Raw genomic sequence first — 20,497 nt, 5'->3', positions numbered from 1 at the left:
GCACTAAATTTTAAATCAGTAGTTAAAGGGACACTTTCAGTTCATTGGATTAGCATCTGTATCTTGCAGTGCCAGTAACAATTTGCATACTATGGGCCCAAAATTCCAGAAATCACGTTCTATCAGCAGAGTGGAGTGGGAACTCCTAACCGCTCCTGGATCCTGCTATACACCCATCTCAAATTGCAAGGATAAGGTCATTATTATATTCAGGGAAGGCAGACACTGAAAGAGCACTTCAGAGGTGCTCACCTCACCAGGCACATGATAGCAGCCCACAGTAGTACCGTTAGAGGAACCTAAAGGCCTTTGGTGGGCGGAGTAAAAGATGGTAGTTTCATCTGAACCTAGGCTGCACAGCAAAATTAATTTCAGATTTGTATTACGCATGCCAACTGAAGATGTGTGTGCTGTGTTTTTATAAAAAATATATTTTAATGACCATTTGATATGCAACTGTACAGGTACAATTCTCATGTCAATTCATAATGATAGGCCAGTTTTCTATTTACAACTTAGACAATAGGCAAGAGCATTCTTTAAATACAAAATTCAATAAAAATATACAAGTATTTTTACAAACCAAGGGGCAAACTGAAATCCTGTTAACTGTATTTAAAGACCACTTAAGTCATACAAAAACAATGTTGCAATAGCCAGCTTCAAAACTATGTGTCAAATATTCAGGCACCAGATATTTGGTCTGTTTGGAGTACAGTGTTATCTTGTGGGCAGTTATAATGGCAGGTGCATGTGTTAATGATCATCATCTGTTTTTTAATGATTATTCCTCCTGGACATTTGAAGTCCAGCTGAGATGTTTTGGTGCTGTGAGGTGTGCAGCATCTTCCATCATTGCAAACTCCACAATATTTAGGTTTGTAGGACTGAACACTTATGCAGTCGTTATATTCAAATCGGGTTGGTTTCGTTGCTTTTGGTGTTCGGACACATTTCTTCCCTTTCTAAAAAAAAAGAAAAAGACTAATTAACACGTTGTGTCAGATATCAGTTTTGTAAGTACAAAGAACAATATTCTAACAGAGTTGGTTTGAAATTTATGGCATCATATTGGGCAGACATCATAGTACTAAGAACATAAGAAATAAGAGCAGGAGTAGGCCATACGGCCCCTCGAGCCTGCTCCACCATTCAATAAGATCATGGCTGATCTGGCATGTGTGCAGAAGAGCCTATTTTGCACATCAATACGTTGAATTTCATAATTTTGTCTTGTTTAACAAAGATGGTATTTGCAGTTTGAGTTTATTGGAAGAGTCAATTTTGTAATCAACTTTGTTTGCTTGGCAAATTTGTAATAGCATCAAATGTTACTGCATTAATTAACTGAAAACCCAAAACATTGTAGCTTTTCATTGCTATGTTAATGTAACCGAAAACCAAATGATTTATATCTGCCCTCGTCTTACCGAGTGTTTCCTCAGTCTGCATTTGAAAAGTTTGTAGGTGCAAAAGACACTAATATCCAGTTCAGATCCTATTATACTGTTGAGTTACACTATTGTATAATTCAATCCAAATTGTGTAAAATTCTAGTTGCATCGAATAAAGTTAGCATAACTGGAGTTATTTATATTCCCAGATAAATAAAGAGATTCTATAACTACCACTGTGTACACAACAGGTATAAAATCACAAAGGTAAGTGCAGATGAGGGAGGCCAGCATTGGGGCTGCTATCATTCCTAGATCTTTTTTAGCATCTTCTTTATCATTCATTAAGTATATCTCCCATTTTTTTCTTACAAATTGCAAGACCTTGTACTTATCCTTATTGAATTTCATCTGCCATCATTCTACCCAGCTGAAAATATTGATTAGGTCCTTCTGTAATTCTTTATCTGCTTCACCAGACTCTACTATCCTCCTTGTTTATCATTTGCAAATAAAACCAATTTAGATGGAGTTTCTAATCCAGTTCTATATCCACCTTCAAGTTTCACCTAGTATAGCAACTGCCTTAAGCTTGTGTAATAGCCTCTTATATGGAACTTGAGGTATGTGATATCATAGAACTTTGCAACATCCACTGAGAAAGTCACTTCCTCAAAAAGGTCAAGAAGTATTTAGTAGCCATTTTCATACAAGTACTCTGCAACTTTGCTCCCAGTGATTGCTAACTGGCAGGACAATGGAATCAATGTAAAACTAATGGCTCTGTAGCTAGTCTAGTTTATTGTCTTTCAGCCTTGGCTCAGTGATGTGCTCTTCGCTGAGTTGGACAGGCAGTCATGGGTTCGAGCTCCACTTCAGCACTTCACAATCTATGCTCTAGTACTGAGAATCATACAAAGTTACAGCACGGAAGGAGGCCATTTCGGCCCATCGTGTCCGCGCCGGACAACAAAGAGCTATCCAGCCTAATCCCACTTCCTAACTCTTGGTCCGTAGCCCTGCAGGTTACAGCATCCCAAGTGCACATCCAAGTATATTTTAAATGTGGTTAGGGTTTCTGCCTCTGCCACCCTTTCAAGCAATGCGTTCCAGACCCCCACAACCCTCTGGGTGAAGAAATTTCTCCTCAAATGCCCTCTAAACCTTCCATCAATTACTTTAAATCTGTCCCCCCTGGTTTTTGACCCCTCTGCTAAGGGAAATAGATCCTTTCTATCCACTTTATCTAGGCCCCTCATAATTTTATACACCTCAATAAGGTCTCCCCTCAGCCTCCTCTGTTCCACGGAAAACAAACCCAGCCTATCCAGTCTTTCCTCATAGCTAAGATTCTCTACTCCCAGCAACATCCTTGACAATCTCCTCTGTACCCTCTCTAGTACAATCACATCTTTCCTGTAATGTGGTGACCAGAACTGCACGCAGTACTCTAGCTGAGGCCTAACTAGTGTTTTATACACAGTTGAAGCATAACCCCCCTGCTCTTGTATTCTATGCCACAGCTAATAAAGGCAAGCATTCCATATGCCTTCTTAACCACCTTATCTACCTGGCCGGCTACCTTCAGGGATCTATGGATATGCACTCCAAGGTCCCTTTGTTCCTCTACACTACTCAGTGTCCTACCATTTAATGTGTATTCCCTTTCCTTGTTAGCCCTCCCCAAATGCATTACCTCACACTTCTCCAGATTGAATTCCATTTGCCACTGTTCTGCCCACCTGACCAATTTATTGATATCTTCCTTCTTCAATATCAACCACACAGCCGATTTTAGTATCATCTGCAAACTCCTTAATCATACCCATTATATTCAAGTCTAAATCATTGATATACACCACAAAAAGCAAGGGACCTAGTACTGAGCCCTGCAGGACCCCACTGGAAACAGCCTTCCAGTCACAAAAACAATCAACTATTACCCTCTGCTTCCTGCCTCAGAGCCAGTTTTGAATCTGAAGTAAGGTATTAAAAATTGGACATAAAAAGGGCAAGACAAACAGGATTCAATTGCAGAAAAGCAGGTTTATAACAGGCAAAGCCACAGAATGTTTAAGGATGGAGTGTACTAATCACCTGTATGCTTACTTGCAGAAATGACATCTACCAGTCCGGAGAAATGAAACTTACAAAGGTGATACTGGTATGACTCATTTCCAGGAAATTGGACCTTAGAGGCAAAAGGAGTATGACTCATTTCCAAGAAATGAGCAGGCTAGGCATGACCCATCCATAGAGAAATGAAACTTATACTATATGTTAACTCTGTATGAACAGCCACTCCCGGATAGTGATTAATGTGTAAACTTTTAAATTGATTGGATCTCTGAGGAGGTATGGCTGGCAAAATGTGTATAACTATGTGGATTTTTGAGAGGCTTGTTGGAGTTTGGACTCGTGTTGGGACGTGAGGAGTTCTCCCCAGGCCTGAATAAACCGTTGTGACTTCAATTACTTGGTCTATCCTTTTAAACAAGGGTACCACATTAGTAGTCCTCCGGCACTACACCTGAAGCCAGAGAGGATTGGAAAATGATGGTCAGGGCCTCTACTATTTCCTCTTTTGCTTCCCTTAACAGCCTGGGATACATTTCATCCGGGCCGGAGGATTATCCAATTTTAAAACTGCTAAACCCCTTGATACTTCCTCTCTCACTATGTTTATTTCATCTAATATTTCACACTCTTCCTCCCTGATAGCAATGTCTGCTTTGCCCCGCTCCTTTGTGAAAACAGATGCAAGGTATTCATTAAGAACCCTACCGACGTCTCCCACCTCCAGACAGATTACCCTCATGATCTCTAATAGGCCCTACCCTTTCTTTAGTTATCCTCTTACTCTTAATATATTTATAATACATCTTTGGGTTTTCCTCGATTTTACTTGCCAAGAATTTTTCATGCTCTCTCTTTGCTATCCCAATATCCTTTTTAATTGCACCCCTGCACTTTCTGTACTCCTCCATCGATTCTGCAGTATTTAGCCCTTGGTATCGGTCATACGCCTCCCTTTGTTTCTTTATCTTACCCTGTAAGTCCCTAGACATCCAGGGGGCTCTAGATTTGTTAGTCCCACCTTTTTTCTTTAAGGGCACATATTTGGTCTGAACCCTCCGGATCTCCTCCTTGAATGCCTCCCACTGCTCTGACACTGATTTACCTTCAAGAGAGAGCACTGCATTGTTAGAAGTACAGACTTTCAGGTGAGATATTAAACCAAGGCCCCATTTGTCCACTCAGGCAGAGGTAAAAGATCCCTTGGACTATTTGTAGAACAGGGGTGTTCTCCCTGTGTCCTGGTCAATATTTATCCTTCAACCAAAAGCAGATCAACTTGTCACCTATTATTTGCTGTTTATGAGACCTTTGTGTGTGTGAACCGAGTGTCATTTGTCTACATAAGTGACTACATTTCAAAAGTAAGTCATTGGCCGTGAACCATAAATCAAGAGATCCTGAAGGGAAATTTAACTTTAGTGGTGGCGCAAAACGGGCAGCAGTAGTTCAGCCACCCAGTACTCACTTTGCCCAATAGACCTCAATGGAAAGGAAAATTAGCTGGTTTGCAACCATCCGTTTTACACCCCTGCTGAAGTTAAATTTCCCCCTCGCCCCATGATCAATCCCTGATCTCTGCGAAGTTAGCAGATCCAACAACTCCACAGGAAAAGTGATCCATTCGTGGCTAACTAAAAAAGTTAAGGATAGTATTAGATTAAAAGAAGAGGGTTATAATGTTGCAAAGGATAGTAGTAAGCCTGAGGATTGGGAGAGTTTCAGAAACCAGCAAAGGATGACCAAAAAATTGATTAAAAAAGGGAGAAAATAGAATAGGAGAGTAAACTAGCAAGAAATATAAAAACAGACTGTAAGAGCTTCTACAAGTATGTAAAAAGGAAAGTAGCAAAATTAAGCACTGGTCTCTTAGAAGCGGAGACAGGAGAAATTATTACAGGAATGGCAGAGACTTTAAACTTACCCACTGACCTATCAGCAATATATTCTTGTTTCTAAATGTTCTTTCTACAAAACTATGCACATTTTTAAAATAAGGGGCTAATAAGAGTGAGGAACTTAAAGTAATTAATATCAGTAGAGAAAAAGTATTTGAGAAACTAATGGGACTAAAAGCTGACAAATCCCCTGGACCTGATGGCCTACATCCTAGGGTTCTAAGAGAGAGGTGACTGCAGAGATAGTGGATGCATTGGTTGTGACCTCCCAAAATTCCCTAGATTCTAGAACGGTCCCACTGGATTGGAAGGTAACAAATGTAACCCTGCTATTCAAGAAAGGAGGGAAGAGAGAAAACAGGGAACTACAGGCCAGTTAGCCTGACATCAGTCATCAGGAAAATGCTGGAGTCCATATTAAGGAAGTGGTAACAGGATACTTAGAAAATCATTAAATGATTAGGCAGAGTCAACATGGTTTTATGAAAGGGAAATTGTGTTTAACAAATTTATTAGAGTTTTTTGAGGATGTAACTAGCAGGGTAGATAAAGGGGAACCAGTGGATGTAGTATATTTGGATTGCCAAAAGAAATTCGAAAGGTGCCACATAAAAGGTTGCTACGCAAGATAAGGGCTCATGGGTTTGGGGGTAATATTAGCATGGATAGAGGATTGGCTAACAGACAGAAAATAGAGTAGGGATAAATGGGTCATTTTCCGGTTGGCAGACTGTAACTAGTGGGGTGTTGCAAGGATCAGTGCTTGGGCCTTAGCTATTTACAATTTATATTAATGACTTAGATGAAGGGACCGAGTGCAATGTATCCAAGTTGGCTGACGATACAAAGCTAGGTGGGAAAGTAAGTGATATACCTATCAATTCGTCCAATAAAAGGCGACGAGTTAGGAACGTAACTAAAGGTTTTTATTGACTAAATAACAGAGCCCACCCTCGTGGGTGATCGGGTCCAACAAGGAGGAATACCAGCCAGTTGACTACCTTTATACCTGGGCAGGTAGGTGGAGCCATGGGCGGAGTCGGAGGTGGTCAGCCCAGGTATAACAGCGCGACAAGAGGCGACCTCGTATCGTGATACAACAGTGATAACGGTGATAACAATACAACAGTGATAACTATAGTGTAACGATAAAAGTGGTTTACCACAGTAAGCTGGGAGGAGGACACAAAGAGCCTGTAAAGGGATATAGACAGGTTAAGTGAGTGGGCAATAAGGTGGCAGATGGAGTATAATGTGGGGAAATGTGAGGTTATTCACTTTGGTAGGAAGAATAGAAAAACAGAATATTTTTTAAATGAGGAGAAACTATTAAATGTTGGTGTTCAGAGAGAATTAGGTGTCCTCATACAGGAAACTCAGAAAGTTAGCCTGCGGGTACAGCAATCAATTAGGAAGGCAAATGGCATGTTGGCCTTTATTGCAAGGGGGTTGGAGTACAAGAGTAAAGAAGTCTTATTACAATTGTATAGGGCTTTGGGGAGACCACGCCTGGAGTACCGTGCACAGTTTTGGTCTCCATATCTGAGAAAGGACATATATGCCTTAGCAGCGGTGCAACGAAGATTCACTAGATTGATCCCTGGGATGAGGGTTGTCCTATGAGAAGAGATTGAGTGGATTGGGCCTATACTCTCTGGAGTTTAGAAGAATGAGAAGTGATCCAATTGAAACATAAGATTCTGAGGCAGATTGACAGGGTAGATGCTGAGAGGTTGTTTCCCCTGACTGGAGAGTCTAGAACTAGGGGGCATAGTCTCAGGATAAGGGATTGGCCACTTAAGGCTTGAGATGAGGAGGAATTGCTTCACTCAGAGGGTTATGAATCTTTGGAATTCTCTACTCGAAAGGGCTGTGGATGCTGAGTCATTGAGTATATTCAAGGCTGAGTTAGATAGATTTTTGGACTCATGGGGAATCCAGGGATATAGGGATTGGGTGGGAAAGTGGAGTTGAGGTCAAACATCAGCCACCATCCTATTGAATGGCAGAGCAGGCTCAAAGGGCCGTATGGCCTACTCCTGCTCCTAATTCTTATGTTCTTATCCATTCATGGCAGGACTGAGGAGGCGGGGGTGGGGGGCGGGGGCAGCGGCGGGTGTACAACAACTGGTTTGAACATCCCCAAGCTAGAGGATGAAAAAGAGACCACGGCATCCTTTACTGATAGCTATTCAGTGACCCTGTTGGAACTACACAGCTGTGGTTACATGCAATAGTCATGTAACATTAAGAGTACATACACCAAATAAAAACCCTGGTGTAAGTTGAAGCTGTATTAAAAAAAAAAAAAAAAAAATTGTATATTGATACCAGGGATTGATATCTTGTAATAATGAGCTTTAATAATAGTTACAAACCCACTTTACTTATTTAAACTTAAACTAATCAATCAAAAACTCTGCTGCCCGTATCCTAACTTGCACCAAGTCCCGTTCACCCATTATCCCTATGCTCGCTGACCTACATTGGCTCCCGGTACGGCAACACCTCAATTTTAAAATTCTCATCCTGGTGTTCAAATCCCTCCTTGGCCTAGCCCCTCGCTACCTCTAACCTCCTCCAGCCATACAACCCACAAGAACTTTGCATTCCTCCAAATCTGGCCTTTTGTGCATCTCCCCTTCCTTCACCCCAGTTTTGGCAGCCATGCCTTCAGCCATCTAGGCCCTAAGCTCTGGCATTCCTTGCCTAAACCTCTCCACCTCTGTCTCCTCCTTTAAGACACTCCTTAAAACCTACCTCTTTGACCAAGCTTTTGATCACCTGTCCTAATGTTTACTTCTTTGGCTCGATGTCAGTTTCTGATTGATAATGCTCCTGTGAAGAACCATGGGATGTTTTACTACGTTAAAGAGGTTATAGAAATACAAGTTTTTATGAAATATGATAGCTTCCATCTCCCTCCCTGCCCACTGTCTCAGGTTGAATCAGACTTTTCACAACCACAGTGCCCTATTTAATCCTGAAGTGAGCTTCCAACCCTGTATCCTCTCCATCACAAAGACTTCTTCCACCTCCATAACCTTGCTCACCTCCGCTCATCAACAGACAAAACCCTCATCCATACCTTTTCACCTCCAGGCCCAACGGGGGTAATTGTGACTTTGGGTGATAGTGTAAAATGGACGATATCGATTCAGCTATCACCCAAAGTCAAAATTATCCCCAACTATTACAATGCTCTCCTGGTCAGCCTCCCATCCTCCATAAACTTCAGCTCAATTTGAACTCTGCCGCCCATACCCTATCGCACACCAAGTTTCACCCATCCATCCCCTCTGTCCTTGCTAACCTAGATTGTCTCCCGGTCCACCAATGCTCCAATTTGAAATTCTCATCCTCTTGTTAAATTCCTAGCCTCTCTCAATCTCTGTACCCTTATGCAGCTATACAGTCCTCCGAGAACTCTGTATTCTTCTAACTCTAGTCTCTTGTGCATCCCCCATTACCTTTGGCTCACCATTAGCGGCTGTGTCTTAATTTAGGTTCTACACTCTGGAATTCCCTTCCTAAACCTCTACGCCTCATCTCTTTTAAGACCCCCCTTAAAACCCACTGCTTTAGCTAAACTTTTAGTGATTTGTAATTACAGCATCCACTTTTGTCTGGTTATGTTTTTGTGAAGTGTCTTGAGACATTTCTCTACGTCAAAGGTGCTACATAAATGCAAGTTGTTGTTGTAGCTCCAGCTATCTTAATGAACATTCCATTTGCAGAAAGACCAAGAGTATAGATCAATCCTCTAGTATTAATTGTTTGTACTCACTTTGACAGTGACTTTGTAATCTCCACATGGCCGAACCTCACAAAGTCGTGTCTGCTTCACCATATCACATTGGCGGTTTTTATTAGTTACGCGAGTAGAAATGCCCATGCCGCAGGTTATGGAGCAGGCACTCCACTGTGTGGTCTGCTGTATACAGTTCAGACTAGGGTTAAGTGAATCCAATTCATAGGTTGCCTCCTGCCTGTAAGCTGAAAGGAAAAAAAAAAACCTTATCCTCTAACAAAAGGCTATACATAGAAACTTTGCAGTGGAAGGTGAAGTGAATTCCCTTACCAAGAGGCAATTGTTTGCAATTACAGCAGAATTAAATATCACCACTTTGATAGATTTAGATGAGGAAAGACGGGAGGAGGCTCGAGTGGAGCATAAACGCCAGCATGGACTGGTTGGGCCGAATGGCCTGTTTCTGTGCCGTATATCCTTTGTAATCTGATGTAATCCTATGATTCCTAGTTTCTAAGTTACTATGGCAGTCTACTAACTGAACCATGGAAGAAAGGAAGTTGTATTCTATAGTGCGTGGAAAAATACAATTTCAATTCTATCTCATGTTTTGTCTTACCATTAAAAATAGAGGTAATGTCAGTAAGAGTGTCTTCTATCCAAGATATAACATTCAAAGACATTGGGGAATTTGGCTTGGAAGCTTTACAGTTTACAAGCCAAGAAACACTGGGTTTGTGTGACCTAGATTATCCCACTGTGGGATTCATTCAAGATTAACAAAAATAAACATTTTGTACCAGGCTTCTGACAACAATCATGAGAATTTAAATACAAGTCGCCCTAGTAAAAGGGTTCATAGGCGAGCATTTAAATTCAATAAAAAGGTGACATTTTTCTACAAACATGTACTTGCATATCCATTCCTTTTCTGCTTTAGTTTTGTCCCCTTATCCGGTTCTGTACTGAAGCTGGTAACTTATGCTGAGGTACAGTTCAATGAAACTGCCTTCCAATATCACTTAAGGGATAATTTTTCAGGTTTGAATCTGAACTTAAGTGTTGGTAGGCTATTGAACCGTGGTGCATCACAGCTGAGCCCAGCCTCTGCACCCCAGGAGAATACAACAGGGGTCATGGACTAGCCATCATGACTTTTCTCTTAAATAAAAAGCAAAATATTGTAGATGTTGGAAACCCGAAAACAAAAAAAAGAGAAAAAGCTGAAAATACTCAGCAGGTCAGGCAGCAACTATGGAGAAACGGGGGTCAGTCAGTTGAGGTTTCAGGTCTTAAGACCCTGCCTCAGGACTGGAAGATATTACAGATGAATAACACTTAAAAAAAGGAACAGAACAAGGAAAAAGTCACAGGAAAAAAATTGAATGACTTATTAAGTGCTTGTATGGAGAACAGGAGCTGGTTAAATGGCAGAAGTGATATTAGCAAGAGACAAAAGGAGACAGAAATAAAAAGAGACAAAGGCCGCGATTTCGCCAGCGGAGGTGGGATTGCAGCGGGAGGGGTGGGTGGCGGGTCCCGAACCCACTCCTGGCTCCAGCCCGCTCTTCAAGTGATTGGGCTTAAAGCCCGTCCTGCACGTTTCCCGGCCAATGAAAATAAACCGAGTCCCATCACGTCATTTGATGATGCGTCATCAGCCGGTTTCCTTAAAGGGACCATGCGTAAATTGTTTTTGACAGTGCTGCGGCCAGTGTTCTGCAGCATTGAGGTGCTACAAACACTGCACAAAGGTGGACGGCTGCACCCAGGCTCTCCCATGACTCCCTCTATATGCTTATGGAGGGAGTCACAGCACGCAGGGAGGTTCTCTTCCCTTCCCATGAGCGGAAGAAATCTCTCCAGGACACCAACGCAGCCTGGTTGTACATTGCACAGGAGGACACAAGCAGGGATGTGGTCAGGAGGACCAGGCTGCAGTGGTGCAAGCCTTTCAATGATCTGAGCAGATCATGAAACGTTACTGCCAAACACTCAACCTCATCCTGCTGTGCCACTCATCACATCCACATCACTCTACCTTCCCTACTCCTTCACATCTTTACTCACAGCAACTTACCTTGCACCTCCACCCATCCCTCTCGATCTACATTATCACTTCCCCATCTCACTAGCCACCCCTCACACTCATCCTACTACAAGCATAACAACTAACAACACACAAGGGTGGGCACTTGAGAGGTTTAGCCAATGTTCATGTGAAGTTTGTGTTAATGTCTTGTCAAACATTGAAATCTATATTTTCAACACTTTACCTTATTGGACAGATCTGTGCTCACCTTTAGAAGTGTCTTAGTGAGTTCCAGTGAATACTGAGACATAACTTTCCCCCCACCCCCGCAATTGTGATGAGTGTGAAAGGAATGGCTTCGATATTGTAGGGCTGCTTTATGGTGCTGCTGTGGGATGGTGTCAACCTAACGCATCATGTGGCAGGCAGGGTGTACAGCGTCAAGTGAAGTAAATCTGGCTGTGGTGATGCCATAACTGGCCTCCCGGGCAGCAATGTTATCGGGTGCTGGTGCCCTGTGCAGCATCAGGTGATTGTGGAGAAGGTTGGTGTGGTTGTTGGTGATGTTGGTGTTGGGGCTGATCATGGAGGGATTCAGAGGACCAAGGTGAGATTTTTCAAGGGCACTGATGTTACTGGAATAGATGGCAGCTGAAGTTGAGATGAGAGATGCGATCTGTCAATGGTGAGAGAGCTTGCTCCAAGGAGGTGATAGTGGATAGAAAGTTTACTCCAAACACTTCCTAACCGCATACAGCTCAAAGGTGTCTTCCAAGTCCTGAAGGCTCAAGCTTCTGACATTGGAAAGTGACCAGCTGTGAAATGGAAGCTTTCATACCACTTTTGCAGCTGTCACCTATTCACAGCAATGTGGAGACAGAGAACCCGACCTACTTACCTGATGTGATCCCCGAGCAACAGGAACCTCGTAAAAAAAGTGGTAAACTAGAAGTAGGCTGGCAAAATTGTAGTTAACAAGTATTTAACTATCTTAAATGCCTCCCCTGTCGCTTGGTGACGGGTCTGTTCTAGAATCGCAGACCTGACACTTTGGAAACTTACATGGAGGTGGGTTCGAAGCGGGTTCCCAACCTGCTGTCAATCACTTTGATTTTGACAGTGGACCCGCCTCCAAACCCGCATTTTGAGCGCTGGCAAAATTCAGCCCATAGAGTGCGTGAATAGCTAAAGGGACATAGTAGAAAGTGAAGCATGAAAAACCGGCTTGGTGGAGCAGACTCCAGTGGAAGCAACAAAGCAGGTCGGCACCAAGGGTGTAGGCCACCCCACAGTAGCGTTCCAACAGGGGTCTCCACCTCAAGTACCAATCCACTCCTTCCCTCCCCCACCCCCCCCTTCCTAACCATCCCTGGAAACCCCACTACACATTGCCAGCACCTACTGCCAAAGAGAAAATGGGAGCTGTAGTTAAGGTCTGAAGTTGTTAGTCAATGTTAAGGTCAGAGGGCTGCAAACATCTCGTGGGAAGATGAGGTGCTGTACCTCAAGCTTATGCTGAGCTTCATTAGAACAGCATATCAGGCCCAGGACAGGGAGATCAGAGTTGGATCGAGAATTAAAATGGTAAGTGACAGTGAGCTTGGGATCACACACAAACAGAACAGAGGTGTTCAACAAAGCAATCACCGAACCTGTGTTTGGTTTTTCTGATTAGAGGAGACTGTGAGCAGAAAATACAGTATGCTAGGTTGGAAGAAGTACATGTAAATTTCTGTCTCACACAGAAGGAGTGTTTGATGCCCCGACAATGATGTGAGATGAGGTGAATGGTCAGGTGTTGCATCTCCTACTCTTGCATGGTAAGGAAGAGTGAACCAGGGTGTCAAGAAGGGGCTTGTCCCTTTGGAATTCTGAGAGGGGAGGGGAAGGTGTGTTTGGTGGTGGGATTGCATTGAGGTGGCAGAAATGGCAGAAGGTAATTGGTCAAATGCAGAGGCTGGTGTGGTGGAAGGTGAGGACAAGGGTGACCCTATCGTGGTTCTGATAGGGAGAGAAAGGGTAGGGCAGAAGCACAGGAAATGGGACGGATGTGGTCAAGGGCTCTATCCACCATGGTGGAGAGGAATCCTTGGCTGAGGAAAAAAGGAGGACGTTTTGGAAGTTCTGGGGTGGTAAGTGGCACCCAAGCAGAGATGGAGAATCTGAAAGGAATGGAGTCCTTTCAGGAAGAGGGGTCCAGATGGAAATTTGAAGCAATGAAATTCTCCAGCTCAAGGTGAGAGCAAGAAAGAAGAAAGACAGACTTGCAGTTATATAGTGCCTTTCATGACCACTGGACACCTCAGTGCTTTACAGTACTTTTGAAGTGGAGTCGCTGTTGTAATGTGGGAAACATGACAGCCAATTTGCGCACAGCAAGGTCCCACAAACAACAATGTGATAATGACCAGATAATCTGTTTGTTATGTTGGTTGAGGGATAACTATTGGCCAGGACACCGGGGATAACTCCCCTGCTCTTCTTCGAAATAGTGCCATGGGATCTTTTACGTCCACCTGAGAGCGCAGGCGGGGCCTTGGTAAAATAATGCATGGTAGATAGAATATCAGAGATTAGTTTACATGTCTGTTCTACATGCAATTTTAGCTCCTTTTCAGTTGAAAGTAGTATACACCAGAACGATCGATTTTATGAATTTATGCTTTGGCCGCTAATTGACAAAATATCCTGTGTGCCTAAATTCCCAATATGCTCTGCTGGAATGCAAATTTGTAAAATATATCCTATGTATAGAGTGTTGCAGTATTGTTAGATACAATTAAGGTGCCACTCTAGTGCAGCTAAAAAGTTTAAGCCACTGAATTAATTGTTCATTTAGGATTATTCATACATTACAGGGTGTAAAGGATGCATCCTAAGTTTATAATCAGCTAAAACATAGAATACATAAACATTGTATCCTACCTGCCATTGCAAATCCTCCAATAGGAGCTTCTTGCTTGTGGTCACACACCCATTGCTCACAGCACTCTCCTGGCATTTGTACTTGTTTGGGAAATGGGCAATCAGGGCCAGGCAGGAGGACATCCAGATTACAGCGAGGCACACAGCCAATCAGGCCATCTTTACAGGAGCACTGGTATTTGCAGCTTGGCTGGAATGTCTCCCCATTCCGATAGACAACTCCATCATACATGCAAATATTACCTTCATGTGCTAGAATTCAAAGATAAGCGACATTAAGTTTGTATCATTTTTATTAAGAGTGCTATCTATTAGAGAATCCTATATCTATGCAACAACAATACATTTTCTAATAATTTATAGTGGGAGGAAATAAACACTTGCAAAACAGTCTTGCTAGCATTCTTAATTATTCGATAGTTGACTAATCTACTTTGGTTAACATTTTACATTTGAAAATTTCTTGGAAAAGTAGAGGGTCAATTTTCTTTCAATGAATGCTTACTTCAGAAAGTTTTATTCAAGCTAAATGGTGTGCACTGATTTAATCATACAGTTGTACATTAAACAGGTATCCCAAACTGCAGCCTGTACTTCAGAGAGAATACTAATGAGGGCGTAGCATGAAGAAGTAATTTAATATCCGAGTTAGTCTAATATCCTAGTTAAAATGTAATTCCTGGAGTCTGCGTAATATGACTTCGCTCAGATCAGTTCCAAGGTATATTGGTGCTCAGCAGGACCCATCAGGAACTGTGCATACTAACTTAGATGATGAAACTATTTGTAACAAAATCACAGACGGGTTGGTTAGTAAGTTTGCAAGGATACTTCATAGTGTACGCTGTAGTCTCACCAATGCAAACGCCAAGACCGTGCCGGGTGTCGGCGCTGTAATCGCACTGCAGCCCCTGATGCGAGTCACAGGTGTCGCTCTCGGTGCAGACCTCGCCCGCTTGCTTGGCACAAACCCGACAGCAGCCGCAGCTGTCCAACACTAGCCGTACTCCGGGTGTGCAACTTGGTGGATCCTTTGGGCACTTACAAGGGGAAGAGCAATACTGGGCGCTAGCCCGCTGTAAAACAGAAAGACGGAGCACAAGCTTTGAAATACCAAACATGAACTTCATAACTGGACACATTTGTTCCTATTAAACAGCTTCCTTTAAAAAATCTCACACAGAGCAGCTTACTAATTTAAAAACGCATAAAGGCTTGCTGTATTACATTAATATATTATATTCCCAGCTATGCTGTTAAACGTATTCACCTCAGTTAAAAGCAAAAGCAAAGCCAGCCGTGCCACAGTGAGGTGCTGCATGCTGCCGCTACTGTACTACTACCACCACCATACAGCTGACTATTGCCCTCTACCCTCCGCTGCGCCCTCGCCTGCATTTTATAAAGCTGCCATCCGCGGAAGCGTGGCTCTGATTGGCCCAGGCTGCAAAAGTTGCGGTCTCAAAAATTCTTCTCTGGGTGCCGTGGCAACGCCCCGGGGATTGGACAACAGCGTTCCGTTGTACTGTCGCTATGGTGACGCCGCGACCGATTGGATCAAAGACTGGGCGGGGGGTTCGGAATGGAAGGCTGTGCTGGTGATTGGCACTTGGAGACTGCAGGCAAACACCTCGCTGCTCCCAGACCTGAAGGGAAATGTTTATCCGCTGACACGCATCCCGACGACCGCCATCGCGCCGCCTTTAATAGATCAATCTTTCCGACGCTAGACATCGCTTTATTGGACAGATGCCGCTGTTTTTTAAAAAATCTCACTCTTGCTGCATCTTGCTTTCTTCTCTACTGATTGCCCGATTCCCAAAACAGATGCAATATCTGCAGGATAGTACACATTGTATTTGTTTTAATAACCGCACCAGCGAAAATACACTTCTGCCGGGTCAGATATCTCAAGACACTGGTGCAAATATATGAATTGGGACCAGTGGAATGTGCCGCTTGCATGTTAAACATCGGCCCTGACGCAGCCAAAACAATCGGTGCGCAATGTGCGATAGTGTTTGTGTTGGACTCCGAGCAGCAGGCCGTCTTGTCTGCTTTCAACGGGCTCTCTAGATGGAAAGATATACTGTCACGCAAATATTGTATGGAGACTGAATGACTCCTGCGAACCGTCATAACATATACTTATCAAAATGATTACTCACTAGAATCAGATTCACGGTAGGAAAGTAGAAGAAAAGAAAAATGAACGAATGGGTCACCTGCAGTTTTATGTTCAAGAGCGTATTAGTGTTTACGAATGTTGACTTTTTGAAACACCGTCCAAAATTTATCTCCATTTCAACTTTATCTCCATGTCAACTTTGTTAAAAGTATATGATAATAAGGGAATGTTATTTCAAACATTTTGTTGTGTCTTTTTATTCCATCTGGTATCGTTGCAAATTCCACTGTGCTAATAGTTTAAAATCCAATTTTGTGTCGTGTCAGCAAAGTATACTCAGAAAAGTGTCTCTCAAGACTAATGGCAATATCTCCTAACTTTTTTAAAGGAGATCTAAACCATGGAGCTCCTAGGTTGGAGCTATATTGCACTTTGTGTAAAATCAAACCAGTGCAAGATGCCAGACCACAGCTACCTGGACTACACTTCCTTCCAAACCGCTTCCTAAAAGGACTCTATTCCATTCTCCCAGTTTCCATCGCATCTATTCTGACGGTGGCACCTTCAATACTATTGCTTTCGATATGTCTTCCTTTTTCAACCAAGGATTCCCCTTCTCCGTGGTTGGCGGCACTCAACCGTGTCTGTTCCATTTCCCATACATCTGCTCTCACCCCTTCCCCTCCCTTCCAGAACCACGATAGGGTTCCCCTTGTTCTCATCTTTCACCCCACCAGCCTTCAATTTCAATGGATCATCCTCCACCATTTCTGCCACTTCCAGCGTGATCCCACCACCAAACACATCTTCCCCTCCCCTTTCAGCATTCCGAAGGGACCGCTCCCTCCGCGACACCTTGGTCCACTCTTCAATCACCTCCAACACCCCCTCCCATTCCCACGGCACCTTCCCATGCAAGCGCAGGAGATGCAACACTTGCCCTTTTACCTCCTCCCTTCCCACTGTCCAGGGCCACAAACACTCCTTCCAGGTGCTCACAATGCAGCAGTCTCCTCTACATTGGGGAGACCAAACGCAGATTGGGTGACTGCTTTGTGGAACATCTCCGTTCAGTCTGTAAACATGATCCCGAGCTTCGGGTCGCCTGTCACTTTAATTCTCCACTCCACTCCCACTTTGTCCTCTCTGTCCTCAGCCTCTTACACTGTTCCAACAAAGCTCAATGTAAGCTCGAGGAACAGCAACTCATCCTTCTAATGGGCACTTTACAGCCTTTTGGACTCAGCATCGAGTTCAACAATGTCAGACCATAATCCCTGCCCCTGTTTTTTCAGATGGCAGCTGTTGATGATTCTGCCATTCCCATTTACACCTCTACTAGACTGACCATTTGTTTCACTTGTCCCATTACCATCTCCTTTTGCTTTTTACAATCATACCTTTTGTCATTTAATCACTCCTGCCTTCCACCCTATCACAGACCTCCCCTTTTGTTCTTTCCTCTCCTCCCCCTTTCCCTGCCCCTGCACTTGCTTAAAATCTATTACATCTCTAAACTTTTTCCAGTTCTGACAAAAGGTTATCAACCTGAAATGTTAACTCTGTTTCTCTCCCCACAGATGCTGCCTGACCTGCTGAGTATTTCCAGCATTTTCTGTTTTTATTTCAGATTTCCAGCATCCGCAGTATTTTGCTTTTGTATAAGTGCAAGGTGCCTTCAGTGCCACTGAATGAAACTGCCACTTTAGTGTTGACCACTTTACATGGTGCAGCATTGATAGGGAAACTGTAGCCTTAGTTCTCCTTGCCTTCTAATTTCTATAGGCTTTTAAAACCCAAGCTTGCATTCCCTAATCACTACTTCTGGTTTACCTTCTTCTCTCCTCTCCCTTTGAACCTTGGTAGTGTTCTGCATAGTGATCATTGATCATAAAGGGAGCTGGCAGAAGATCTGCCCATTTCCACCTCCCCTCTCCGCCACCACCGCCACCACCACTGCCACCTCCACTGCCACCACCCCCACTGCCACCACCTCCGCCACCACCTCCGCCACCACCACTGCCACCTCCACTGCCACCTCCACTGCCACCACCCCCACTGCCACCACCACCTCCGCCACCACCACTGCCACCTCCACTGCCACCACCACTGCCACCACCCCCACTGCCACAACCAACACCACCAGAAAATGGCTGTAAGCAAAAAAGGGGCATAATCCCAACAGAACTGGCCTTGATCTGGACCTGGAATTTTAGTGCCTTTATGTCTGCCATTTATTTTCACTTCTGTTCTCTTCAAAGTTAATAACTAATTGGCATGTATTTTAGCTTTTCCTTCCCTCTCAACACCAGGGTAATTCCTTTGAGAGGTTCAAACAGCTCATGGTTACTAAAACAAATACATTCTGTCAGCTTTTAACTTCTTCCATGCAGAGTGGCTTAAAATGGCCATAAAACTCTACAAAATGTTTGTAAAAGGTTTCCAAAATTTGCGTAACATTTATTTTCTAATTTTGATCTCCAGTTACATTATAGATTATACCACAAATAAGATATAATTTTACATTCACTATTAAAATAAAATCTTTTTTAAAACTTAAATTTTAAAGTATGCAGGACTAAATTGTAAAATTCTAGGAATCATAGAAAATAGAACAAAAAAAATACTAAAGTCGTAGGGAATTAAAATTCTATTCAAGCAAAACAGTAACATAACAAGTATTGAGAGTTAAAAGGAAATATTATGAAAGGAAATATTTAAAAACAGTAAGAATGGATGACTGCTGCAAGTGAGGCAGTTTGTTTTTGGAAAAACCCAATGGAATTAATCAATTTCACTGATGTAACTAGAACTCTCACTCTGGAAAATTCTTGTTCAAGCCAATTATTATCCTACAAGATAATCTGCCAGTGCCAAGCATGTACATAATACAAGAGCAGGATACATTTCAAAAGGCTAAACTGTACATGAAATGTTCTGAAATTGATACACTTTTTTCTTCTAATACAAGTGGCCAACATTGTAAATGTCTCTCAAAAAAGATCAGTCACTAGGCTTACATTGAGTTTGGGTGAGTCCCACTCTCTATGTGCTGCTGTTTCTTAAATTTCATATTTTTAAATTCCTTCATTTATACATTACTTTGTGCTTGAATGTGAAACTGTTTTATTTTGGTACCTTGTATATAAATCTTTTTAAAATGCATGAAATGGAACAATTTCACTACAAGGCTCACCTAATAAAGGATTTTTAAATTCGTTTATGGGATGTGGGCATCGCTGGCAAGGCCAGCATTTATTGCCCATCCGTAATTGCCCTTGAGAAGGTGGTGGTGAGCTGCCTACTTGAACTGCTGCAGTCCGTGCAGTGAAGGTACTCCCACAGTGCTGTTAGGGAGGGACTTCCAGGATTTTGACCCAGCGATGATGAAGGATCGGCGATATACTTCTAAGTCAAGATGGTGTGTGACTTGGAGGGGAACTTGGAGGTGGTGGTGTTCCCATGCACCTGCTGCCCTTGTCCTCGGTGGAAGAGGTCGCGGGATTGGGAGGTGCTGCTGAAGAAGCCTTGGCGAATTGCTGTGATGCATCTTGTAGATGGTACACACTGCAGCCGCGGTACGCCGGTGGTGGAAGGAGTGAATGTTTAAGGTGATGGATGGGGTCCTGATCAAGCGGACTGCTTTGTCCTGGATGGTGTCGATCTTGTTGCGTGTTGTCGGAGCTGCACTCATTCAGGCATGTGGAGAGTATTCCATCACACTTCTGACTTGTGTCTTGTAGTTGGAGGAAAGGCTTTGGGGAGTCAGGTGAGTCACATGCCACAGAATACCCAGCCTCTGACCTGCTCTTGTAGCCACAGTATTTATGTGGCTGGTCCAGTTAAGTTTCTGGTCAATGGTGACCCCAGGATGGTTGGGGATTAGACTCTCACCTGTTGGAGATAGTAATTGCCTGGCACTTGTGTGGCACAAATGTTACTTGCCACTTATCAGCCCAAGCCTGGATGTTGTCCATGTCTTGCTACATGCAATCATGGACGGCTTTATTATCTGAGGAGTTGCGAATGGAACTGAACACTGTGCAATCATCAGTGAAGATCCCCATTTCAGGCCTTATAATGGAGGGAAGGTTATTGTGTATAGAAGAGTAAGGGGTGATCTAAAGGAGGTGTTTAAAATGATTAAAGGATATGATACGATAGAGAGAGTGAAACTATTTCCTCTTGTGCGGGAGTCCAGAACAAGAGGGCATAACCTTAAAATTGGAGCTATGCCATTCATGGGTGATGTCAGGAAGCACTTCTTCTCACAAAGGGTAGTGGAAATCTGGA

The 20,497-nt window shown here is 43.2% G+C and overlaps 1 protein-coding gene across 2 annotated transcripts; it reads right to left on the bottom strand.

The window, feature by feature from the left end:
* Positions 1–408: 408 nt before the first annotated feature.
* LOC147115073 (CCN family member 3-like) lies at positions 409–15,461 on the bottom strand. 2 transcript variants are annotated; one of them, XM_085993321.1, is made up of 5 exons: positions 15,347–15,461; positions 14,933–15,152; positions 14,077–14,328; positions 9,156–9,364; positions 409–965 (listed from the first exon to the last, which is right to left on the bottom strand). In XM_085993321.1, the coding sequence occupies exons 1-5, from the start codon at positions 15,395–15,397 to the stop codon at positions 684–686; spliced, it is 1,014 nt and encodes a 337-aa protein (XP_085849447.1). In that variant the 5' UTR covers positions 15,398–15,461; the 3' UTR covers positions 409–683. The 2 variants fall into 2 exon arrangements, with proteins under 2 accessions (XP_085849447.1, XP_085849446.1); XM_085993320.1 differs by lacking the exon at positions 15,347–15,461 and having other exon boundaries at positions 14,933–15,331.
* Positions 15,462–20,497: the final 5,036 nt, after the last annotated feature.

This window comes from Somniosus microcephalus, chromosome 7, assembly GCF_052327205.1.
Source record: "Somniosus microcephalus isolate GS21.2 chromosome 7, FLI_Smic_1.0, whole genome shotgun sequence".
Taxonomy (NCBI): domain Eukaryota; kingdom Metazoa; phylum Chordata; class Chondrichthyes; order Squaliformes; family Somniosidae; genus Somniosus; species Somniosus microcephalus.
This window is presented reverse-complemented; position numbering and strand designations above follow the sequence as displayed.

Excerpts from the sequence above, each read along its gene's own strand:
- LOC147115073 (XM_085993320.1), bottom strand. The coding sequence starts at position 15,218 with ATGTGTCCAGTTATGAAGTTCATGTTTGGTATTTCAAAGCTTGTGCTC. Across the intron at positions 14,329-14,932 it reads CGGTCTTGGCGTTTGCATTG|CACATGAAGGTAATATTTGC; the intron begins GTGAGACTACAG and ends TTTGAATTCTAG. Across the intron at positions 9,365-14,076 it reads TGGAGGATTTGCAATGGCAG|CTTACAGGCAGGAGGCAACC; the intron begins GTAGGATACAAT and ends TTTTCCTTTCAG.